Here is a 25710-nt window from a genome sequence, read left to right on the forward strand (position 1 = left end):
TAAAGCTGTATGCCACCACTGGCCATCTTTGTCTTGTTTTTGTAATATAGAGTCTCATTATACAGCCTTAGCTAGCCTGAAACTATGTAAACTAGCTGGCCTTGAACTCGAACTCATAGAGATTCTCCTGTCTTTGCCTCCTGAGTACTGGGATTAAAGGCATGTACCATGATTCCTAGTGAATCCCCTGCCTGTGTTGGCACCTGGCAATACCCAGCAATCCTGTCTCTACCACCTTCTTCAACACTGGGATTACAGGAACACCCAGCTTTATACATGACCCTGGGAACTTGAACTCATGTCCTTATGCTCACAGAGCAAATGCCCTTACCCATTGAGCCACCTCCCCAACTCCCATTCTAGTTTTTGATTTTCCCCAAGCACTGGCTGTCATTGAGTGGATAAGGAGGAAAGGCAAGACCTGGGGACCTAGGTTGCTGGCAGGCGTGAGAGAAGAGAAACTAAGGATAAGCCTGCCATTCTGCACAGTATTGTCATCTGTAGCCAGACAGCTTAGAGCCCACCTGGTCTAGCCCTTTACTGCTGGGTCTATGGGTTAGCCCCATCTTGAAGCCCAGCTCCTTCCTCTTTTCAGACAAGATGCCTCGACTGTGTCTGTGCATGGCAATCTTAGTGCTGGCTCTGGCTACCTTCTCTGAAGCTTCCTGGAAGTCCCACTCCCATCTACAGGATGCATCCTCTGGACCAGGGACCAGCGGGGGCCTGGAACCGAATCAGCTGGACCAGCTTCGTCCAGCCTCTCCCCATCGAAGGCAGCTGGGGCTCCAGGGTGCTCAACACTTCATAACAGGTAGGACTGCTAAACCGGTCAGATTTGGCCATGGTTCCCCCATACTGGCCCAACAGTTTCCTGGAGACTAGGCCTCCTCCTCTCCATTCTCACTTCCTGTCACCTCCACAGACCTGTCCAAGAAGCAGAGGCCATGGATGGAGGAAGAAGAAGAGGCTTATGGATGGATGGACTTTGGCCGCCGCAGTGCTGAGGAAGGGGACCAGCGTAACTAGCAACAATCTTCCAGAGCCCAGTCATCTCCAGCCGCACCCAGCTCAGTCCTTGCAAAACATAAAAAATAAATTAGCTTCCAGTGTATCATTGAGTCATGTCGTGTGCTTGACTGGAGAGGGGTTGGGCAGAGACCAGAGAGTAACATTAAATAAGAATCAACCTGGGGCCGGGTGGTGGTGGCGCACGCCTTTAATCCCAGCACTCAGGAGGCAGAGGCAGGTGGATCTCTGTGAGTTCGAGACCAGCCAGGTCTACAAGAGCTAGTTCCAGGGTAGCCTCCAAAGCCACAGAGAAACCCTGTCTCGAAAAGTCAAAAAAAAAAAAAAAGAAAAGAAAAGAAAAGAAAAAGAAAAAGAAAAAAAAAGAATCAACCTGGTTGGGGCCGGAGAGATGGGCAGAGGTTAAAAGTGCTCACTACTCTTTCAGAGGATCCTGGTTCGGTTCTCAGCACCCGTGTCAGGTGGCTCATAGCTGCCTGTAACTCCAGCTCCAGGGGCTTGAACCTTCGCCTCACCTCCTTGGACACCCGCACTCACATACATCTACACACATAAACACATTGTTAAAAACAAAATACATCTTCAAAAAATAAAAGATGAGTCAAAACATGTCACTGTTGGTTTAAATCTTCCAAGGCTGCCCATCCTGTTTACAATGAGCCCACGACTTCATTCTAAAGCCCTGTGCTGGCCCAGCTGCCTCCTTCCTACCCTGGAGAATCCAGTGTTTTCCTCCTCATCTTCCTTTCCTCACACAGATGCATCATGCTCTTTCCTGCTCCTTTGTCCTTAGTGTTCCCAACTCCTGGAATGTCCTTCTCTCAGACTAAACATGGCAGGCTCCCCTTCCTCCTCAAGGTGTCCCCGGGGGATTTGCCCTTTCCAAACCTTGTCCTTCACACAAATTTCACCTGTGATGTTGGCTTCTTGCCCTCTTCACATCTGCTTTCTCATCAAGGTGGGAAGCTAGGCACAAGACCGCACGTCCCTCTTCCCAGTGGGTCCATGTCAGACGTGCTTGTGAATGGCTGGCGCAGGTTTTGTGTCTTAGCCTTTCCTTGTTCTTCTACCTGTCAACAGATTCCTAGCAGGTAGTCAGTCACTCCACCTGAGAGCTAAAGAGAGGAATTCCTGCCTCACCCATAAAAGGTCCACGGCTAGAGCTCTGGAATAAAAGACCGCAAGAGAAAAGCAAACAGGCCCATCAAAAATTGGGATGTATGTTGAGCATGTGAAGTCCTAAGTCGAGATGCATGTCTTGAAGCGGTGTCTCAGAATACAGGCTCTCAGCATCTTTGTCATAGAACAATTCATCTGTGGAGAAATGAATCTGGCCATAGGCTTGTGAGGGTGGTGAACTATGTGGGAAAGCAAGAACATGGGAAATAAAATAGGGCCAATAGAGCAGATTAACAAAATTGGTCAAGCAAATGCTTTGATGGCATTTCCAGCCTGAAGAAGGTTTGAACTTGTCTCCAGTGATAGACTTTCACCCTTGGCAGAAGGCAGAAGGATTTTTGTTGTGGTGGTTTTATTGTTGTTTTAAGGCAATCCCTTTTTTTTTTAAATATGTATTTCTTTTCTGTGTACACATGTGCCTGCATGTATATTTGTGTGTGCAGGAACCCTCACAAGTCAGAAGAAGCATTGGAGCCCCTGGAATTGGAACTGGAGTCACAGACAGTTGTGTGAGCTGCCAAGTGGGTGCTGAGAATTGAACCTGGGTCCTTTGGAAGAGCAGCCAGTGCTCCCAACCACTGAGCCATCTCTCCAGACCCTGGATGCTGAAGTTCTGCTAGGTGGCTATCAGAAAGGCAAGAAGCTTTATTTGGAGCATCAGCCTCTTGTTTGCCTTCAGTTTAAAATATTCCTTATGCCAGTGAGGCACATGTTTGGGTGTATTCTTGTTTCCTCTATGCTTTCTCTGCACTCAGAGCTTAATTAAGAGTGCTTACTGCTCTTTACTGCTATAGACCACTGCTTTAGCCAAACTGGAAATCTGGGGAGCTTAGTACTCCAGTTGCATCTCTCCATCAGTGACAGAGACAAGTTGTAAGATAATTATCAGTGCTTACCCCACACCCTGAATGGCAGGACTCTGAGGCACTGTCCTACTGTCTCCCAGACTTCAGCAGAGCTCTTCAGTTTGCACAGCAAGTCTGCTCAGTGACATTCTCAAATCTTCTCACTCCTATTAGTGCTCCTAGGGTTCCTGGGGGTCACCACCCAAATAAAATGCCTACAAGCCTGGTTTCAAAGTAGCCAAATGGCCAAAACCAGAACCCAAGCAAAGCCTCCTATAGTCCCAGGGGAAAGGTAGTGGGACACCAAGAGGCTGGCCTCTAACTCCCAGCCTTCTCTAGATCCCCTGGGCTGAAGAGCCTCTACCTTGCTGGAAGCGAGCAGCCTCCCCTGCAGTGGAGACCTTCCAAAGGCCTCTGTCTCAGTCAGAGTTTCTATTGCTGCAATGAAACACTATGACCAAAAAGCAAGTTGGAGACAAACGGGCTTATTAGGCCTACACTTCAGCATTGCTGTTCATCACTGAAGAAAGTCGGGACAGGAACCCAAACAGGGCAGGATCCCTGCAGTAGGAGCTGATCAGAAGCCATGGAACAGAGCTGCTTACCGGCTTGCTTCCCTGGCTTGTTCAACCTGCTTTCTTACAGAACCCAGGACCAGCAGCCCAGGGATAGCACCATCCACCATGGGCTGGGCCCTCCCTCGTTGATCACTAATTGAGAAAATGCCTGACAGCTGCATCTCATGGAGGGCTCCTTCCTCTGATGATTCTAGCTTGTGTCAAGTTGACACAGAGAACCACCCAGTACAGCCTCCCAGAGGCAGGCCCTTCTAAAGATAGTTCACCTTCACAAGGTCTGAATCTGCCTCCTTCATGGCCTCTAAACCAGAAACTAAGACCAAGCTTGGACACGTCCTGGCAAGCACTGTCCTGGACAGGGGAGAAAGGCTTACTGACTTCAAAATTTGGCAGGATCTGAGTAATCTAGACAGATGCACCAGGAGGAGACAGGAGATCACATAGAGGGGTGGGCTTTAGAGGCTGTGGACCATTACAGTGGACTTAAACAAGCAGAGTGGATGAGGGCTTGAGACCTGGACAGCATCTTCCTGTAACTTGAGTTTCATCCCAGCAAGGACACCTGGAGCCAGTGCTCATGTCTTCCTAGGACAACTCCCTTGATGCTTGGACAAAACAAACCATCTACAGGAAACACATTGAAGATGTCAAAACTGTCTCAGCCGAGTATTGCGAAAGGGATCAGAGGCTGAGAGTTGGTCATCATAGAGCAGGCTTGTTGTGTTGGACAACCCAACCCACCAGAGGATGGAGTTCTCTGCAAGGGGGCAAGGGCACTCCTTTCCCAGAGGACATAGGAATGTGACAGAGGGAAGAGAAGCACCAACGAGAAGCTCTCCTAGCTTGAAAGAGTGTTAACTAAGTACCGCACAGGATGCCTGAAAGCCCATGTACTGTCCTGAAGTTCTAGAGAAGTGTAGGTCTGAGATCCACATATTGGCAGAGTTGGTTCCTTCTTAGAGCAGTGAAGGAGAATCTGTTTGTCTCTCTCCTAATTTCTGATGGCTTGTTGGCAGTCTTTGGCATTGTTTGGCTTGTAGGTCTCTGTCTCTAACCATATACAGTGTTCATGCAATCTCTCTCTGTCTCGTGTGTGTGTGTGTGTGTGTGTGTGTGTGTGTGTGTGTGTGTGTGTGTAATATTAACTAAGGATGCCAGTCACATAGATTATAGTACACCCTAATGATTTCATCTTAACTAATTACGTCTGCATTGATCCTATTCTAAAAGCCACATTCTAAGATTAGATCTGCATAGAAACTGGGGAGGAGTTACTGGGCATGGTGGCTCACACCTGTAGTCCCAACACTCTAGAACCTGAGGCAGGAGAATTGCTCTGAATTCAAGCCCAGCCTAGGTTATACAGTAAGACCTTCTCAAAATATAAAATAGGTCCTGAAAAGATCAGCAGTTAAGAGCACAGACTCCTCTTACAGAGAGTTGGGGTTTGATTTGCATCTTGGCTCATGACTCTGTAATTCCAGTTCCAAGGAACCTGATGCTCTCTTCTGACTTCTGGGGACACCAGGCGTGTGCACGATACACTTACAAATGTACAGATCAGACAACTCTACATATAAAATCCACCTAACAATCTCTGTAAAGATCTAGGCCACGGTTGCTGTAGGAGCTGCTCCTGCAGACCCGGATGGCAAGGGTGTGAAGCAGAGATGGAGCAGCAGCAGTTACCATCACCATCACTGACAAGGTAGACTTTATCATCACAGGAAAGCTAAGTGAAAGAGGCAAGCAGGGTCCAACTGCAGACCTGACTGTGGCGGCTTCTACCATGGTGATTCTATACATCAAAGAGACGAAGAGCAGAGGAGCCGAAGGCTGATGCCAGCTGCTGAGCTGGAAACTCATGATCCTTTGCCTGGCTTCCAAATCCACTTGGGTTCCCAGAATAGCCACTAATCAGGGTGAGCGCACACTGGGGAAAGAGCCCCACCCAGAGTTTGAAAGCCAAGCTATTGAACACAAGGCCTGAGCCAACACTCACACCCAAAGAACAGGAAGGCTCTGGTGTCTCCATCCATGTTAGAGGAGGCGCAGAGAAGCCAGTAGAGCGCTGCACGAGTGTCCCGCCATAGGTGCAGTGAGTTCTTAGACATGCCTTGTCATTTCTTAGTCTAGGCATGTGCAATTTGGATAGGTAAACACGACAGCTGGCAGAACATCCATCACAATTACCCTTCGGTGTGGAATAAGAAACTGCCATGGTAGGAAAACAAAGTGCAAGCCCCTGAAGCTGTCTTATTGCTCACAGAGCCACATGCTGGGTGAAACAGCAGAGATCGTCCTTAAAGACTCAAGGGGATAGGAATGGTATGCACCGTTATATTGTCCAGGCTTGGGTCCTGAATGACAAGATGGTCCATTGCCATCCTGGGGACTACTGCAAACATCAGCAACAACAGCCGTGAATAAAGCCAGATAAGCTGACCTCACTAGAACAGATGAATGCAGCCTCTGATACATGCTGACCTGATGGAAATGCATTGTCCATTCGTCAGGAAGAAGGATCTGAGACGTCACATCCAGCCAGAACAGACCACAGTACATGTCCAAGCAAGACATGTTTGGAATCAGTGTCAAAGTACCTGTGGTAGACAGGGACATCAGACTGTCTGCACAGTCCCAAGAGGAGAAGTACAGGGCAAACTCTTAGGGCTGGCAAGCTCTTTCTTATAGGCTAGATAGAAAATAATTTAATCCCAGCACTCAGGAGGCAGAGGCAGGCTATCTTTGTGGGTTCAAGGCCAACCTGGTCTACAGAGTGAGTTCCCCGGGCAACCAAGGCTACACAGAGAAACACTTTCTCGAGAAAAAACAAAAACAAAAACAAAAAACAAAACAAACAAACAAACAAAAAAAACAATAGTTTAGGCTTAGCAAGCTAAAAGGCAAAATCAGGGAAGGTAGGTAGATTCTCAGGGAAGAATTTTATAGTTGCTGTCGGTACATGTCTGTAATGATAGCACTTGGGAGATTAAGAGAGTTGGAAGTTCAAGGTCAGCCTGGACTCCATAGTAACACTTTCTCAAAAAAAATACAATTTTTATGTAATAAGATTTTTCTTTGGACCACCAGATCACAAATAATGATATTGAGACTTGTTATCAATTATGAAAGCTTGGCCTTTAGCTTAGGCTTGTTCCCAACTAGCTCTTATGACTTAAATAAACCCAAAATTTTATTAATCTATATTTGACTACATGGCTTTTACCTCTATCCCATTCTGTGTGTCCAACTCATTCCATGTCTGGCCGGCATCTCTCCTGTGCCTAGATTCATCTCCTACTTCCTCTCTTTCTGCCTGGAAGTCCTGCCTTTACCTCCTGCCTAGCTATTGGTCATTCAGCTCTTGACTAAACTAATCACAGCAATATATCTTCACACTAAGCTCCCTGGTGGTCTAAAGGTTAGGATTCGGCGCTCTTACTGCCATGGCCCTGGTTCGAATCCTGGTCAGGGAAGCACTCTTTTCTTAGCCAGGCATTGGTGGTGCATGCCTTTAATCCCAGCACTCAGGAAGCAGAGACAGGTGGATCTCTGTGAGTTCAAGGTCAGCCTGGTCTACAGAGTGAGTTCCAGGACAGGCTCCAAACCCAAATGTAGAAACCTTGTCTCAAAAAACTAAATATATGTATGTATGTATGTATGTATGTATGTATAGATAGATAGATAGATAGATACAGATATAGATACCTCACACAGCATGAAAATATCCCACAACAGTTTTAAAATACAAAAACTGGGGTTTTTTTGTCTGTTTGTTTTGTTTGGAATGGGGTCTCATGTAATCTAGGCTGACTTCAAACCATACAGGTGCTATATGATGCTGGGGATGAAACCCAGAGCTTCAGACATGGGAGACAACCAAGCACTCTACCACCTGAACTACAGAGTTCATAGTGGCCTATTGTATTGTCACTTTGTTCCTTGTCTGTAATGAATAGACATTTGTGCCATGTCTTCTTAGGAAAAGTATCTGGAGCAGGGCAGTGTAGCTCAGTTGGTAGAGTGCTTATCTAACATGTACAAAACCCTGGCTTCAGTCCCCACCAATCCATAAACTGGGTAGAGAGGTAGACACATAGAATCCCAGCACTGGAAAGACAGAGGCAGGAGGATCAGAAGTTGAAGGTCATACTTGACTGTATATGGAGTTTGAGCCACCCAGAGACTCAGTCTCAAAAAGAAAAAAAAGTTTTAAATAAATATATAATTACAGAACTAGGGGTATAGCTCCATGAAAGAGCATTTCCTAAGCATGTGTGAGGCCCTGGGCCCAATCTCCAGCACCACAAAATATAAAGTTACAGCTGCTTCTTGGCCATGTTCGGGTCTTCCTATCTGCAGGCCAAAGAACAAAGTAAATGACCATCAGCCGGTTACTGTACCTGCTTCCCATGAAGGAAAGCCTCATGTCAGGTACAAGAAGGAGCATGTCTGGGATTCAGGGGCCTATTTGGGGAGGGGGCACTCTTGGTGCTTCTAATCTCATAACCATAAGTAGGAAATTCAAACAATCAGGCCTGACAAAGGCAGCATGACCAAGGCTTAAGAATGCAGATCTAGGTCACCCCACCAGGAAGGTAATATGGACCAGCCAAAGGGCTCGCAGGGAGGACAATGCAGAGCAGTACAGGAAGGACATGACAATAGTTACTTGGGGTTCATTAGAGTGATAAGCACAGCTTATAACATTCTACACCATCTATCTTCTGGTAGTCTTTTTGTTTGGTTTGGTTTTTGAGACAAGGTCTCACTGTATAGCGCTGGTTGTCCTAGAACTTGCTGTGCAGAACAGGTTGACCTCTACCTCACAGAGATCCACCTGTCTCTCTGCCTTCCAAGTGGTGGGATTAAAGGCATTCGCCACCACTCCCAGCAAGTAATTGCATTTATTTATTTATTTATTTATTTATTTATGTATACATATGTGTTTCTGTTCGAGTGCATATATATATGCCACAGTATGAGTCAGGTCTGGTTGTCTTATTCTTTGTTCATGTGTGGCATGTGTCCATGTATATACACATGTGTATGCATATGCTCAGAGGCCAGAGGAGGGCATTGGGCATCCCACCTTATAACCTCAGCTTTAAGCCTACGAGGAAACAGAGCCTCTCACTAAACATTGAACTAGCCAAAAAGCCCCAGTGAGCCTCCTATTTCCACTCTCCATGATGCTGGGGCCTCAGGGCCTCAGGCTTACATAGCAATCACTCTTACCCACAGAGCCATCTCTCTAGCCTCTTCTTGTCTTTTTTGGTTGGTTTTTTTGTTTTGCTTTGTTTTGGCTTTTGGGTTTTGGGTTTTTTTATTTGTTTGTTTTTCGAGACAGGGTTTCTCTGTGTAGCTTTGGAGCCTATCCTGGCACTCACTCTGGAGACCAGGCTGGCCTCAAACTCACAGAGATCTGCCTACCTCTGCCTCCCAAGTGCTGGGATCAAAGGCGTGCGCCACCAACGCCCGGCTTTTTTAGTTGTTTTGTTGGAGATAGTCTTGCAGTAGAGCCCAAGTCAGTCTTGAACTCCTAATCCACCTGCTTCAGCCTCCCCATGCTAAAATTACAGGTGTGTACTACTGTCCCCGAGTATCTTTAAGATACTGTAACCAGATAGCATCTTAAAGTAATGCCAGCTGGGCTGGGTGGTGCGTGCATTTATCCCAGCACTTAAGAGGCAGAGAAAATTGAGTCTTTGTAGGTTTAAGGCTAGCCTGGTCTGCATATGGAGTTCCAGGCCAGCCAGTTTCAAAAAGAAGGGGAAAACACTGGATGTTTACCTTGTAGCACTATAAATTTTAAGTATACAACTTTCCTTCCTATAGGATTTGTAACTAAGAATTATCTTGACTCTCACGGGTTAAAACAATTTGAATTTGGACTTTTGTTTTTTCAAGACAGGGTTTCACTGTGTAGTCTTGTCTGTCCTGGAACTCACTCTGTAGACCAGGCTGGCCTTTAACTCAGAGATTGGCTTGCCTCTTCCTCCTGAATGCTGGGATTAAAGGTGTGCACCACCATGCCTATCATGAACTTTTGAGGAGTATTGCTAACTGTTAAAAATGGGGCAGGGAGATTCCTATTTTGTTTTGTTTTGTTTTATTTTGTTTGGAGACAGGGTTTCTCTGTAGCTTTGAGTATGTTCTGGAACTCTCTCTGTAATCAGGCTGGCCTTGAGCTCACAGAGATCCAACTGCTTCTGCCTCCTGAGTGCTGGGATTTGGGGGGTTCTTAGAGATAGAGTGAATATACCAACTAATTGATAGGAGCCTCTTGAAATGAGTGGGTTATTATTGTTTGGATATGAAGAATCAACCCCCAAAAGTCTCCTGAATTGAGAGTTCAGCCCCTAGCTGGTAAACCACTTCTTATCTCAAGGGTCTCCACATTAGCTTCGTTTCTTCCCTTCTCCATAAGATGGAGATGTCTGTCTCTGAGATGAGCTATGTATTCCTGTTCCAGGTTTAGGGGGTTTGATCTAGAGCCAGATGGCAACTCTGCTCCCACTTTATCTGTTTCACTAGAGCACAGGGACAAAGCCCCAGGGAAGTCAGGGTCAGAAAAAGGGAGCCTGACCAGCTTCAAAGGCCTGGGTCCAAACTCAGCACTATAGCCGGCCGTTAGACCCCTGGATCACTGGACCTGTCTGGGCCTCCATTTTACCACCTGACACTGCGCAGCTATAGTGGGAATTCATTCCAACAAGTTTTGGGGTGCTGGCTTTAGGGTGTGGCTTCAGTGTGAAGACATGATCCCTTATAAGGAAGAGGAGGGGTCTCTCTCTCTTGGGTGGTGGTCTGAGACCTGATTGCAGCATCCTGTATCATCATCACAGCATCCTGTATCCCTCCAATGGCAGAAGACCATTGGTCGCTCTTTACCTTCATTGCATGAGTGTTCCCCAAATAAACATTTGTTATTCTTGTATTCAGGCATTCGTGGACTTCCTTAATATGCCCTCACACAGCAGTGGGTCCTATGCACTTATACTTAATAAGAGTCCTTGGTATGTCACTCAGTATGAACCCAGCTTCTCTCCACAGCTCTGTTCCCAAAAGGCACACACACATGTACACGCACATCCACACAGCATGATTCCTAGGAAACACTGACTGAGACAGGTCAGGTAGCTCTCAAGTTCTTTATTTCCACATTGGCACATACATCAATACAAAGGCGGACAACTACAAGACTACGAAGCACTGCAGGAGCAGGGCAGGCACTGAGGCCGCAGCTATGTAGAGCAGAGATGTGAGAAAGGGCGGAGCCCCAGAGGGAAACTCACAGGCCACAGGAGACTGACACACCACTGGGCGGAGGGAGCAGATACACTTCACGTTACACACAGTAATAGAAACAGGAGAAGGACGAAGGACAGCCAAAAGAGCCAGGTTCCAAAAGCCAACCAGGACTGGGGAGGTCCCTTTATGTGAGTGGTTCAAGGGGTAGAGAGGGCCCTCCTAATAACCACCTACCCTAGGGACCTGGGCCCCCACCCCGACCACTCACAATCCATCTCAGAGCTGGGTCTGGTAGCCAGCCAGTCTGCACACAGGTTGCTTCCACCCCTGGGCCCCAGTAGCCACAGCTTTGGCACCAGTTTCAGAATGAGGAACTGGGGTTCTTTCAGACTGTCCTGGAGGAGGGTGGAAGCTTGGGCCCAGGTCTATCAGGACCGAGAAAGGCCTGCTGCAGACATGAGGTCCTGTTCCAGAGGAACGATAGGAAGGGTGGGACTTGGCCAGGCAGCAGAAGGAAGGGTCTCAAGCTGTCTCTGGGGCCCCTGCAGGCTGTTGGGAAGCAGCAGAGCCTGGAAGAGAAGCTGGTGCATGTGAGCCAGGAGCCTGACCCACCTCAGACCCAGTGGTCTGTGTCAGGAGGAAACCGAAGACCGCCACTGAGGTCTCCCATTGTCAGTCACAGAAGTGCTGACTCCTTTACAACCTGCACACACTTACTGTGCTGCAGCCAATGATATTCCACCCACTGGTGCCGAGAGAGAGAGAGAGAGAGAGAGAGAGAGAGAGAGGGGGGGGGCAGGCCAGATGTGAAGGGAGGCTGCCAATAAATTACAAACTCCAGGTGGAGTGCAGGAGCTGTGCGCCGCAGTGAGACCAGACCAGGTCTCACTGTGTGACTTTGGACAAATCAGCTCAGCTCTCTGGACTTCAGGTTCCTCTTCTAATAAACGGTGCACAGTCTTATCTACCTACCCACAGGGGTGTGAGGATGGAAGGAACCATAGCAAGGAAAAGATCCAGGGTTAAAACATCTGAACTTGCTGACAGCTCCTCATAGGCAGGGACTAAAAGACCTGCCCTCAGAGCATGTAACTCCCAAAATCCAAGGCTTCTAGATAAGCAAAGGAGCCCCTGACCCATTCCACCACCCTGCAGGAGCCCCTCATTCACAGGGGGCGGGGACCGGAGGGATCGACTGGTCCAACTGTGGGTGGCCCTTGCTGATAGAAAGGCCTTCATCCCAGGCCTAGGTGACCCCAGAAGGTCTCTGTTCCTCCCTGGCACTGGGAGAGTGAGTGGGCCTGTCTTCCTCTAGCCTCTGAGAGTCCTGGATCAGCACCCTGGGATGCTGCTCCAAGGTCCTTCCCCTCCCCCCATTGTTTGCTGCAAAGCTGAGGAGTCTTATGAGGTGTGAAGGATAGGGAAAGGGTGGGCAGAGATAGAAAGTTGAGGTACAAAGAGGGCGTGTAAGTCCAGCCCTGATCCCCAGTGCAGCCCCCAGGAAGAAGGTGGACGGACATTTAGGCACATTCTGCCTAAATGAGCACTGAGGCAACAGTTCTACCAAGGGGGACTGGAGGCGCCTATGTAAATAGTATGCAAAGTTCATGCAAATCAGCACAATGAGCAGGACCAGATGAGGTGAGCATTTGGGGGGCTCACATACCCTCACCTCTCACAAGGTTGACGGCCGGAAGCTGGTCCCACTGGCAGGAGGGTGTCCTCTGCGGGAGCACTCACCTTTAGGGACCGCCTTCGGCTTCTGCTGCCGCTTAGAGTGGGCATCCTGCCAGTTGGACAGCTGCTGGAGGACATACTTCATGTCCAGGTGGGAAGGGCCCAGGCCACTGGCCTCCAGGGCAGACACCACCACATTCATCCTCGTGACTTCATCCAGCTCCGGTTCCACCTCCTCCCAGGCCTCGGTCTCCTCAGACGCCTGCTCTGCCTCTTCTGCCAGCCCTTCCTCGACGGTCCCCACCTCTTCTATGGCCCCCAGCTCCTCCTCAGGCACCAGCTCCTCTGGAGCTTCGAAATCTTCAGGTGGCTTGGGATCCTGTAGCGCTGCAGATGGCGGCACTGCCCCCTGCTCCTGTCCTCGCTCCCCTTTGCAGTGGATGTCACATCTAGGCAGGGAGACAGTGGGGTTTTCCCACACCTGTCACCCACGCTAGAGTTCCTGGCACCTACTCTACTCCCCAGGACTCTCCCACCAGGGACTTCCGAGGAGGACATCCCAACCGCACCCCTACCCCTCAGCTCTCTGTGAGTTCTCTTGCCTCGCCCTAGCCTACAGACCCTCATGGTCTTCGCTAGCTCTGTCCCAGCCAGGAGTGAGGAGAAAGAGAATCATCTTCAAGGTGTTCACCACCCAGCCCATGCCTCTTAGCAGGAGGAAGGAGAGTCAACACCAAAAAGGCTCCATCCTCTTGTCCAGTTCCCACCCTCCAGTCTACAAAAGGGCAACTGGGATTCTTCATCCCAGAGCCAGTTGTCATAGCAACGAATCCACTGTGGTCAGGCTCACACGGGTCAGGCGACTTGCCCTGACACAAAGGAGCCAAACTGGGACCGAGTCCCAGGTGTTCCCAACAGCTCAGCCCACAGTCAGGTGAAGGAAAGTCTCTACACAGAGATGCCACAGCCGCCTAGGAGTCGTCATCTGAACGAAAAGGGAATGGCCCATTCCCAAAACAACTTTCAGATGAGCAGACCCACAAAACATGCCTTCCCAGAGTTTTCCAGTCACAGAACCAGCAACAAGCTGTTGTCTGGCTGCTGCAATGTGAAGTCAGATGAGGGGGATCCCTTAGCCATGTTACCCCAGGTTTGATGTCTTCCCACAGTCATCCTTTAAGTCCTAAACAGAGAACAGGACTTTCAGTGTACTGAGGAAGCTCACGCTGCACAGTCCCTGGGGCACAAACACATTGAAAAGTCACAGGAAGCCGGGCACAATAAATCTCAGCACTGGGAAGGCAGAGGCAGGCAGACATGGAACAAAGTTCAAGGCCAGACTGGTCTACAAAGTGAGTTCCAGGACAGCCAGGGCTATACAGAGAAACCCTGTCTCAAACAGACAAAAATCAAAGAAAGAGGTCTCGGGTAGAAATGACCAATCCAACAGAGTCCACCGAGGAAGGGGTTAGGCAGTGTGAGTGAGGCAGGATGGACACCAGGGAAAGCAGCTGAGGTCAGAACATGAGGGTCAATCATGCCTCACTCAGAGAAGGCAGTTGCCACTGAGTGAACTAAACTTAGCACAGCTGAACCACGCCTGGATCCCAGTCACACACCTCTCCATGAAATATGCAGGGTCAGTGATGATCTTCCTTAGGGACGTTCGGAGCTCCTCAGCCAGCGTCTCTGGGAAACTCGGAAGTGCATCCTGCAACAGAGGGGAGACATTTCACCCCCACACTCACAGAAAAAAAAATCTGAGGGCAGAAACCAGCCAGCAGGGCTGAAACACAGGGTACCCTGAGATCAAAGAGGCACCCTCACCAGAGGCACGCTATATCCGTAGTGGGAGACAGAACCCGAAGGCATCGACGAGCGATGGCGGTAGCTCTTCCCATCCTCGTGGCGCTCACGAAACCTGCTCCCATCATCCTGCATGTAGGAGCCCTCTCGAAGGCTCTGCTAGGATCCAGGGGTACCCAGTCAGGCGCTCTGCCTGCTCTGGAATTAGGCAGAGGCAAGGGCCCCCTCTAGATCCAAACAGTGAGTGAGATTCAGGACGACCCTGGACAAGACCCTTTCCATCAGGCCTCAAATAAGCTACTACCTGCTGAGCCATAAGCCAGTCAGGGTGGAAGCCTGAAAGTTGTCTGTCTTTTGTGGAGAGCCAGTAGTCCCCAGGGGCCTACATCCCAGATCTGGGTCAGGGACACATGGAACCTCACCTCTGAGTGGACTCCCCTCTCCGAAGCCAGCTGCTGCTGCAGTTTCTCTGTCTGGGCTCCATACTAGAAGGAACCAAGATGTGTGAGACCACACCAAAGCCTCCTAACTCCTGTACGCCCCGCCCAAAAGTCTTCCCCGCCCAAAAGTCAGGAAGTCTTTGACAGTCCTTTTAGGAGGAAGTCACATGGAATGGGAGTTATGAAGTGAGGGTCATGCAGCCTGGGAGATCCTGTGAGAGCTCAGTTAGGGACATGACTGGGCATGTTGAATGGCTCTCTAGTTATCACAGGGAAGGCCTTTGGGCAGAGCCCAGAGCTATGGAAGGCAGAGCAGGGGGAGGAGGCTCGGGTCCCATGGAGCCTTGATAAGGGAAAGTGCAGCTTACCGACTGACAACGCTGTTGTAGCTTGGTGATCTCGGCCTGCAGCTGGGTGATCTCCTTCTGCTGCCGCTCATAGCCCTCCAGCCTCAGCACCAGCACCTCCGATAGCTCTGCCATCTGCTGGCTGGCTTCAGCTACAGAACAAGCACAAATCAGTCCTGGCTCTGGGCCTCTGTCCCACCCCTCAGGGATCCCATGGGGCTCTGGCAGTCTTTGCTCAGGTCTTCTTCAGAAACAGCTTATCAACACAGCGCAGGGACTGGGGGTGTGGTTGGTAAAGACCTGATCCCAGCCCACACGGAGCTCCAGGACAGTGGAGATAGGCAGCTGGGGAAAGGAACTCACAATCCCAATAGTATGGGCTACAATGGAGCCAGTGTCAATGGTGGGGGATGGGGGACAGCAGTAGAGAAAGGGGCATCACAGGTAGAGCCGACTCAACCCAATGCTGCAAAGCCTGGGAAGGGCTCTGGGAGGAGCCACTGGTTAAGTGAGCTCCAACACACAAAGGAAGACGACAGTGTGGGCAGTGAGAGGGGCAGGGAACCCGATCACAAAGGTGGGAGAAGGGCTGGGATTGTCCTCTGACCAATGGGAAACCGGAACCAGATTTGGTTTCAGAAAACTCATCTGGGCTGTAGGAAAAGGGACCTGGATGGGCAGAGACATCCCATTGTGTATCATGAGGTGTCAGGGACTAGAAGGAAGGCCAGGGATGAGGTGAGGAGACAGCAGAAGTTAAATGCTACCCTTCTGAGTCTGCATTCCAGCACGTAGACTTGAGGTCCTCGGGACAGACAGACAAAGCCCAGGTTGGTGCTAGCACAGCCTAGACCCTATATGTGACTGTGAACTCCCCCAGTCCTAAATGCCCAGACTCTGGCAGCTGTTAGCTCCCCCCCTACTGTCCCATCCACCTTCCCAGCTTGTATTGTCCTAAATAAGACTTTAAGGACCTCTGTGGGTTCTACAGAGCTCTACAGTATGCACAGAGCACGGCCTCAGCTCATTCTCTCTCCTTCCCTGCCCCTCCCTCTCTCTCCAAAGTCTCATATAGGTGGTCTTCAACACCTGACTCTCCTGTCTTTGACTTTGAGTGCTGGGATTACAGGTGTGCACCACCAGGCTCGGCAATAGTGCTTCGCCTGGTCTTCATAATCCTCCTCCTAAAGAGGAACATTCTCAGGGGAGCCGAGGAATTTGTCTACGCTTACACAGATGTAAGTCCCAGAGCCAGGGCCTCAGCTCAAATCTCCAGTCTCCAAAACCCTGAATTCTTTCCATCACCCCTTGAGACAGCGCCCTATCCCGAATTACAGTGTCACGTACAGAACTGCTCCACGCATTCCAGAATGAGCATCTGCTCCTCGTCTTCCAAGTTGTCAAGGTGAGAGGCCTGGAGGAAGGGAAAGAGGAAGGGGCAAGGCTGTCACCGTTCTCAGCCAAAGGCATGCCCTCCACCCTGTCCTCACCTCCTCTCGAAGGTGGTCATTCTCTTCCTCCAAGAGCCTCAGCTTCTGCTGCAGGGCTTCCAGCTGTGGGCAGCTGTGCTCTGTCTCCACCTTAGGGGGCCTGGTAACAGGGCAATGAAAGTCAGCATGCAGGGAGGGGCAGGGATGATGGCGGATCCCAGTCCCCAAGGCTTCCCCATACTGGATAAGGGTGGCCGTGGCATGCAAGGCCCAACAGCGCTCCTGGCAGGCTCACTGTCTATGCCCCTGTCTACAAATGAGCAACTGAGGCTCCGAGAAAAGGGATGGTCCAGGCACAAAGGCAGAACACATACGGCTTGGGGGCACCGTAAGGATGATCATGCTGCTGATCTTGATCCCACTGTCCTTCGTGTTCCTCCCCTTCCTCCTCCTCCTCCTCTTCTTCCTCTTCATCCTCCTCATCATCCTCATCGGAGTCCGAGTAGAGCTGAAGGAGGTCATCTCGCAGGTTTACCTGCTTCCGGAGATGTAAGATCTAGGGGAGGAGAGAGAAGCCACTGGAGGGTGAGGATGAAGGCACAGGACAGGTGCTAGTTTGGGGGAGAGAACACACTGACCCCTCCCCTTCTCCCTTAGGTACCCAGATACCTCCTCCCTGGCTGAGCCCAACATGGTTTCCAGCTTGTTATTCTCCTCCATCAAAACACTGTTCTGTTTCACCAGGGACTGGCCAATGCGAGCGGCTGTGTTCAGGTCCCGTTCTTTCTGCAAAAGGAGAGCCACCCGTTCATACATTCCCACTTTCTGGGACCTCCCAAACAGGAGCAGAAACTAGGGCTAGGCTACAAGAAGAAAGCCTCTGCAACACCTGGTTTTCCAGGTGCTAGATCAGACACTGTTAACCACCCCTAGGGTCTAACTCAGTTTCCCATTATGGGGGGCGGGGAATAAGATCAGCCCAGACTGGCCCCCTGAAAGCCACTTGGCCTTCCAGGAGAGGGGCCCTCAAGCTGGCCCCCAGGCAAATAGAAAAACAGACAAAATCCCTAAGTCCTGCAGGCAGTTAAAACGATGGCTGGCCTGGATGAGGAAGACAGTACCCACCTCTTCCAGCAAATACAGCATCACTTTGATATCATCTTCGGTGATCTTCTTTGTGGGAGGTGGGTTAGGACACAGTGCTGCAGGAGGAAAGGCCCGAGTGAGTCAGGGAAAGGAGCCAGCCGAGGCTGCTCAGAGCCCACAGTGTCCCTCACACCAAAGGTCATGGAGCCAGGAGACTGCAATCATCCAGCCCTACCACCCTCTCTCCACAGCTCCTGCTTCCTCAGGAGGGGCCTGACTGCTCTAAGAGCAAAACCATCCTCCCGGCTCAGGAACTGGACTCCGAGGACCCCTGGGTCCTTGGTCCGTAGAGATATAAAGTCAGGGGAAATAACAGCTGCAGACCCAATCCGCCTGACCCAATCCGCAGCGAAGCCAGCTCACTGGAGCCTCCTCGGTCATAAAAACAGATGCAGTCACCCATCTTACACCTGTTGCGTGTGACAAGACAGCCAAGGAAGCTTCTTCGGCACCCAGAAGCCCTGAATCTAAAACTGCCCCCTCACTCCCCCCCCCCACTCAGAAGAGGAGGGACAGAAACCCTGTGCCCCGCCCACTCCTCCCGCCTCAGCCCTGCTCCAGGAAAGCACTACCCAGAGCCCTGCAGCCAAGTAGTGGTCAAAAGCTCCCCCTCCAGCCACCCACGCAGGCTGATCCCACGGGCTAGCGCAGGCTCAGAGAGCCACCAGCAGCTCCTCTGGCAGCCCCCGCCCCTCTGCTGGCACTGCGGTAGACGGGGAGGGGGCACTGAGAGTGCGCAGATCTGCACAGCAACAGGCGCGAAGAGGGGGCGGGGAGCGCGCAAGCCCTGGACCTGACGCACCCGCAAAAATCGTGGAACCCGAAAGAGAGGAAAAGATGGAGAGGGAGACTAAACGGGCACCGCGGACAGCGATCTCGCGGGGGCGGGGCGCCTGAGTCGGTGGGCCCCTCCTCTCCGGAGATGCCCTAGTAGCAGCCAGTGCGGGATCCCATAGACTCAGTTTACCTTCCTGCAGCTCTCGAATAAACGCCGCGCGCTCAGGGCCGGACACGCAGGGCCTCCTGCCGATGTACGCGGCTGGCGTCTTCCAGATCCCCTCGGCCTTCCCAGAGCCCAGGCCACTGGCCCGGGGACCATAAGGCCCCTGGAATACGTAGCGGGTCCATGGGGCGTCCGAATTGCCGACGATCATGGACCGACAAAAGCTTCCCGTCTTGACTCGGGATCCCGGAGCTCGCTGTCCGGACCCGGTTCCCTGCGCCGGAGCAGCTTTGGGCTCCGCCGAGGGCTCTGGGGTCGGACTGGCCGCAGGCTGGGTCGCGGGGGTGCCCGCTGCTGAGTCCCCGGACCCCGTCCCTTCCCCCGCACTGTTTTGCACCTGTTCCTTCGGGCGCATCTTGACTCCGCAGTGGGCTGCCGCAGCCGAGCCTTTATAACCTGTGCCGGAGCGGGCTCCACTGGGCTGTACCACGCGTGTTGCTGGGGGTGACCGAAGATCAAGTGGCGGTACTGAGGACTCAGGATCGTGACAGAGAGAGCGGCAATGGTGATGGGACATGAAACAACATATTTAAAAGAGGAAAGAAAGAGACGAACGAGTTCCCAGTTGGCTCTGCGGGATCGGGTTCACGGTGAAGATCTCCCGCGCCTCCTCCATTCTCTGAGAATGGTTCTGTCCAAAGCCGTCGCTTCCCTGGACTTGGGCCGAGGGACCCCGAGCTTCTGTCTAGAAGCAGCTCCCCCCTCCCAGCTTCCCCCCCACCCGCGGGTGCTCCCGCCCCTCGGGCTTCCAGCTGCCTTTTCTGTTGTCATACCCAACGTTGAATAGAGGCCAGGGTGACCTGCGAGTCAGGGCAGTACGCCTGGGTCTTCCCAGGTGGATTAAGCGAGAAATGCAAACTCTGGTTTGGCTTTCAACGTGTTGCGTGTCACCCACAGGTCCTCGCGCTCGCACTCCCGCACTCGCCCCTGGACGTCTTCCATCTTAGTGCGTTCGCTCGTTCTTTATTTCCAACCCTGATTCGCAAGGCCTACCGTCCTTGTTCTTCAGAGATTCCAGAATGAGCATCTTCCGAGGAGATCCCGCTTAAATGTTTAGCTGTGACCACTCTTCCAGGAGCCCCTTCCCACGCCCCGCGCGCGCCCGCACACCCCTCTCCCCAAAGCATCCGTTATCCCGAGGTCTGAAAGGACCGATGTCGGTCTTCTTAGACCTGTGCCCTTCAGCCCATGGATGGTGTGCTCCCCAGAAAACTGGATACCTGGGAAGGTTCTCTTAAGTCCAGAATGAACTGGGCTTGGGGTGGGAGCTAAGCAGGGCAGTAGCCATTTCTGTGCGTTTAGACTGGGAGACAGGTTAAAAGGAGATGCGTGACTCATTGACTAAGGTCTCAAAATCATTCTTGATGTCATCCATTCTCCTCCACCGCCTTCCAGTTGCAAGCCTACAGACTTTACCTTTTTACAAATATGTATGCATCCTGAGTGCTGTGATTAAAGGTTTGTACCACCACACCCTGCTGATTTTAAATTTTTATTTGTGGTATAAGAATGTGTCCGTGTCTGTGGGTGGAAGACAGTGGTCAACATCAGGTGTTGCCCTCGCTCTCCACCTCATTTTTTGAGACAGGGTCTCTCGCTGAATCTCGAGTGCAGTACTTTGACTAGACTATCTGTACAGTGAGCCCCAGGCATCGGCTTAACTCCACCCCACCCTCAACCCTGGGGTTTATAGACAGGTGCCTTGCTAGGGATCTAAACACAGGCCCTTAAGCTTACACAGCAGTTTGCCCATTGAACCATCTACCCAGTTCCCTAAATATTGGCTTGTTTTGTGTGTATGTGTGTTTTGCCTACCTGTTCCTTCTGTGCACCACTTGCACTCCTATTGTCCACAGAGGCCACAATAGGTCATCAGATCCCCTGGAGCTGGAATTACATATGGCTGTGAGCTGGGAAAAGAACCCAGGTCCTCTGGAAGAGCACCCTGTACTCTCAATCATTGAGCCATCTCGCCACCCCCCACACACACACCCATTTTCTTTTGGTTTTGAGAGATGGTCTCACTATGTAGTCCAGGTTAGCTTAAAAATTACTATGTGGAGCTGGAGAGATGGCTCAGCAGTTAAGAGCACTGACTGCTCTTCCAGAGGACCTGAGTTCAATTCCCAGCACCCACATGGCAGCTCACAACTGTCTGTAACTCCCATTCGGGGGGATCTGACATCTTCACATCAATGCACATAAAATAAATTATTATTTTGTTAAATTCACTGTGTTGCGCAGGCTGGCCTCAATTCTCCTGCCTCGGCTTTTCTTGAGCTGGGATTACAAGCATACCCAGTTTGAACTTGCATTTTAAATACATCTCAAGTATAGCAAGTTCCAGGCCAGCTAAAGCTACAGATCGAGACCTTATCTCAAAAAAAAAAAAATTAAGTGTTTTTCAAATATTCATCTGATCAGCTCTTCTGTTCTCCAAGCTGAATGTTCATTCTTCTCAGATTGCTGTAGTATTCTGCTCCCTACACCCCCACACACATCCCACACACCAACCCTAGCCCCTCCCGGCTCAGGTACATTCTTTTATCCCTACTCCAGACTTTCCTAATACACTACCTGAGCTAAGGAACTCTGGCACCCCTCTTCATGTCCATCCATCCTTGCCTGAGCCCTAGATAGGGCTGACACACAAGGTTTTTGCCTAGCATAGAGGCTCCTAATGCCTTTGGGGTCAGGTTTTCACACAGCTTGGAACAAGAGAGACAATTTGAAAGAAAATGCTCCTCTATCAGTACCCTATCAAGGACATTGGCATTTGAATATGTCTTTCTACCATGTGATATTGTACATCCACAGCCTCAGCCCTCCAGAGCTGAGGCCGGTGAATCATGAGTTCAGGGTCAGCCTGGACCCAATGGCAAGTTTGAAGCCAACCGGGACTACTTAGCAAGTTTGAGGCCAGCTTGGGCTACATGAGAACATGTCTTAATGCCCCTCTGATGGGGATGTCCTTTTGTATACTGTGAATATATGTTTCTCTTATTGGTTGATGAATAAAGCTGTTTCTGCCAATGGACAGGCAGGATTTAGCCAGGTGGGAAATCCAAACAGGGATAGAGAAAGGTAGTAGGCAGAGTCAAGGAGGTGCCATGTAGCTGCCAAGGAAGCAAGAGGCCTGAACATCACCAGTAAGCCAAGACCACGTGGAGATACACAGATTAATAGAAATGGGTTAATAATTACAAGAAAGCTAGCCAATAAGAAGCCTGAGCCATTGGCCAAACAGTTTATAATTAATATAAGCCTCTGTGTGGTTATTTAGGACTAAACGGCTGTTGGATCAGGTGGGACAGAAACTTCCATCTACATCCCTCTCCTCAAAATAATGTTTCCTTTCATTCATTCATTCACTCATTCATTCATTCAACAAACATATTGAGTACCTATTCGTGTGTGTGTGTGTGTGTGTGTGTGTGTGTGTGTACAGGTTTGTACAGATGCCAGAAGCTAGAGGAAAACTCTCTTGCTACCCACCTTACTCCTTTGACACAATGTCTCTCAATGAACCCAGAGCTTGACATTTTTTCAGCTGCACTAGCTGGCCAGCAAGCCCCGGGGATTCTACTCTCCCTGGGCCCTATCCCCAGCACCAGGGTTACAGGCTCATACAACCATGCCAGCTTTGTCCATGGACACTGAGATCCAGACTCAGGTCCTCGTGCTTGTACAGCAAGCACTCTTACCCACACACATCTCCCTGGCTCTGAGTGCCTATTCTATATACCAGGTACTGTACTAGACTAGGGCTAGAGCAGGGAATGAGATACACTTCAGCTCTGCTCTACTGGAATTTTAGAATCTAGAGGAGAGATAGATGAGCAAGAAGACAAGTCAGGCTGGAGAGATGGCTCAGCAGTTAAAAGCACTGGCTGCTCTTCCAGAGGTCCTGAGTTCAATTCCCAGCAACCACATGGTGTCTCACAACTGTTTGTAATGAGATCTGGCGCCCTCTTCTGGTGTGCAGGCATACAGACAGACAGAGCACTGAATGCATAATAAATAAATGAATATTTTTTTAAAAAAGAAAAGATGTCAGATAGTCATGGATTTTACAAGGTTCTCAGAAAGATACAAAGAGGTGTGATTAAGAGAAACAGGAAGTGTCCACTCTCAGAGGATGGAGAAAATCATCCACTGAATAGTTATTTTGCATCACAGCCCATACCTGGGCTGTCAACGTGCTGGGTTCACTCAGACTCCTTCCCTCCCTCAAGCAGCCTCCCACCCTGGGACCAGTGCTTCCTATTCCTAACTAGTGACTGTCCTTACTCCCACTTTACCTCCTTCCCATACTTATCTGCCCCCTAGGGTCATCTTCCCACTTATCAAAGAGACCATTCTCTCTAATCAGGTTTGTTTTGAAATATTGCTTCACACTCAACTCCTGCAATAACAGGGAGACATAATAAAGAAACGGCACCCTGCTGAACTTGGACCTCTCCCAACCCCTACCTGCTATTCTTTCCCTCCTTTCTCTCTCTTCTCTCTCTCTTTCTCTCTCTCCTCTCTCTCTCTCCTCTCTCTCCTCTCCCATCCACCTATCTATTCATCATCAATCTTTTTAAAGATGTATTTATTATTTTTATGTGTAGGGGTGTTTTACATGCCTGGTGCCCAAGGAGGCCAGAAGAGGGCTTTGGATCCTCTGGAACTGGAGCTACAGAAGGTTGTGGTCCACCATATAGGTGCTGGGAACTGAACCCAGGTCCTCTGCAAGAACAAGTGCTTTTAGCCAGGCGGTCGTGGTGCATGCCTTTAATCCCAGCACTGGAAAGGCAAAGGGAGGCGGATCTCTGTGAGTTCGAGGCCAGTCTGGTCTACAGAGCTAGTTCCAGAACAGCTAAGGCTGTTTGTTACACAGAGAAACCCTGTCTTAGGAAAGAAAACAAAAACAAAAACAAGTGCTCTTAACAATAAACCATCTCTCCAGGCCCCAGTCTATCTTTTTGGAGACAGGATCTTGTCATGTAATTCAAGCTGGTCTGGAACTCTCTATATGTGCAGGCTAGACTCAAACTTGAAATTTTCCTGCCTTATCTTTCTAGTGCTGGGATTACGGGGCGGGGGAGTTATGTCTTAGTTACTGGTCTATTGCTGTGAAGAGACACCATGACCAAGGCAACTCGTATAAAAGAAAGTATTTAACTGGGACCTTGCCAAGGTTTAGTCTATTGTCATCATGGCAAGGAACAGAAAGATATGGCACTAGAGCAGTAGCTGAGATCTTTGAAAGCTTTACATTCTGATACAGAGAGAGGAAGAGGAGGAGAGGAGGGGAGAGGAGGGGAGGGGAGGGGACAGGTAGGGAGAGACCGGTCCTGGTAAGGACTTTTGTGTCCTAGTTACACACCTGTTTCAACGAGGCCACACCTCCCAATCTTTCCCAAACAGTTCACCCACTGTTTGTGACCAAGCACTCAAACATATGAGCCCACTGGGGGACATTCTCATTCAAATCACCACACGGTATACACCGTTGCACCGGGTGACCCCAAGTCAGTGCTACAAAGCTGTTGAGATCCAATCGGCCAGGCTTACCACAAAGAAGATGGAAGATGTAAGATTTTCCTTGTATTATGGTTAGAGCCTTTAGCCATCTTCGTTTGTGTGGATTTTGTGTCCTTTTCAACATCATGCCTCTACATTATCTTCCAATCATAATTCATCCATCAGCAAACACTTATTAAGCATCATGACAGGCATTTGAGACACATCAGTGAACAAAGAAGCTAGATCTCCGCTGTCTTAGGGATTATGTGGCAGGAGGAGCTATAAACAATAAAGAATGGAACCCCAGGGGCTCAGCTCAGTGGCAGACACCTGTAAGCAATCCCAGCACTCCAGAGGCAGAGACAGGAAAATCCAAAGTTCAAGAACAGCCTGGCCTATGAGCGACACCTGTCTCCAAGAAAACTGAAAGGAGATGGGGGGCGGAGCCTGAGTGGGCCAGCTGTGGTGAGTGCTGTGGAGGGCACGGTGGGGGAGGGGCGGGGGAGTTGTGGACTCCTCCTGGGGAGATGTGAACAAATGCCCCTTCACCTCAGATAGGGCACCAAAGACAAAGAAGTGATTTCCCCCCAAGTTCAACTGACGGAACCAGTGAGTTATTTGCAGAAGTAAATATGCCTTTAGTCCCAGCACTCAGGAGGAGGGATCTCTGGAAGAGCAAACCAGTACTCTAAACTGCTCACCATCTCCTCAGTGCCCCCTCAAACTTTTGATCCTCCTGCCTCAACCTCTTAAGGAGCTGGGGTCACAGAAATGGGCCACCATTCCCCACAGTATGCATGTTTTCATTGTCAGCAAAACGCTTGCCGGTGAGACAGTCTCAGTGTTTGCTGTGGACAGTGAGGTAGAAGAGGAGGTGGCTCTTCCCAGGCCAGCCCTCAGGAGGCCACAGCTCTGTCAAGTGCCGCCTTCCCAGGCCGTCTCTCTATGCCTGGCCACTTGCAGCTTACACTGAACACAGAACAGAGCACGCAGTAAGAGCTCATTAAATTCCTATGAAATAGACATCTCCTTGTGCAGGCAGAAGCGGCCTTGAGGCCCCTGGGAAGTCTGAATAAGGAGGGAGACGGAACAGAAAGGTGAAATTAGAGGACTCTCTAAATCAGGGCATTGGAATCAGGCAATTATGGCTGTGGCCGCCAGAGGGCAGTGTCAGCCCACACTCGGCTTCACCTCTAGGCTGGCTCATTAACCTGGCTTCTCCATCCTTCCTCGTCATTGTGATCACTGCCAGACGACCAAGGGGGACTCTGATTCTACTGTTACAGAGACATCTGTTACAGAGATGTCCTGAGGAGCTGAGGCCATGTGCCATCTCTCCCAGCGTGTCCTCTCCGACCCCTGATGAGAGGGAGTGGGGAAGATATAAACCCTCACATCGCCGGGTGATGGTGGTGCACGCCTTTATTCCCAGCACTAGGGAGGCAGAGGCAGGTGGATCTCTGTG

General features: G+C 50.3%; 2 protein-coding genes across 2 annotated transcripts; one reads left to right on the forward strand and one right to left on the reverse strand.

Annotated features, from left to right (window-relative positions):
- Positions 1-600: 600 nt before the first annotated feature.
- Positions 601-1026, forward strand: Gast (gastrin). Its single transcript, XM_027427708.1, has 2 exons — positions 601-811; positions 923-1026. The coding sequence occupies exons 1-2, from the start codon at positions 601-603 to the stop codon at positions 1024-1026; spliced, it is 315 nt and encodes a 104-aa protein (XP_027283509.1).
- Positions 1027-11682: 10656 nt separating this feature from the next.
- Positions 11683-19392, reverse strand: Hap1 (huntingtin associated protein 1). The gene is made up of 11 exons (XM_027428169.2): positions 18699-19392; positions 17711-17787; positions 17255-17371; positions 16960-17141; positions 16646-16745; positions 16503-16569; positions 15177-15307; positions 14791-14853; positions 14390-14524; positions 14182-14273; positions 11683-13011 (listed from the first exon to the last, which is right to left on the reverse strand). The coding sequence occupies exons 1-11, from the start codon at positions 19249-19251 to the stop codon at positions 12561-12563; spliced, it is 1968 nt and encodes a 655-aa protein (XP_027283970.1). The 5' UTR covers positions 19252-19392; the 3' UTR covers positions 11683-12560.
- Positions 19393-25710: the final 6318 nt, after the last annotated feature.

This window comes from Cricetulus griseus, chromosome 7 (genome assembly GCF_003668045.3).
Source record: "Cricetulus griseus strain 17A/GY chromosome 7, alternate assembly CriGri-PICRH-1.0, whole genome shotgun sequence".
NCBI lineage: Eukaryota > Metazoa > Chordata > Mammalia > Rodentia > Cricetidae > Cricetulus > Cricetulus griseus.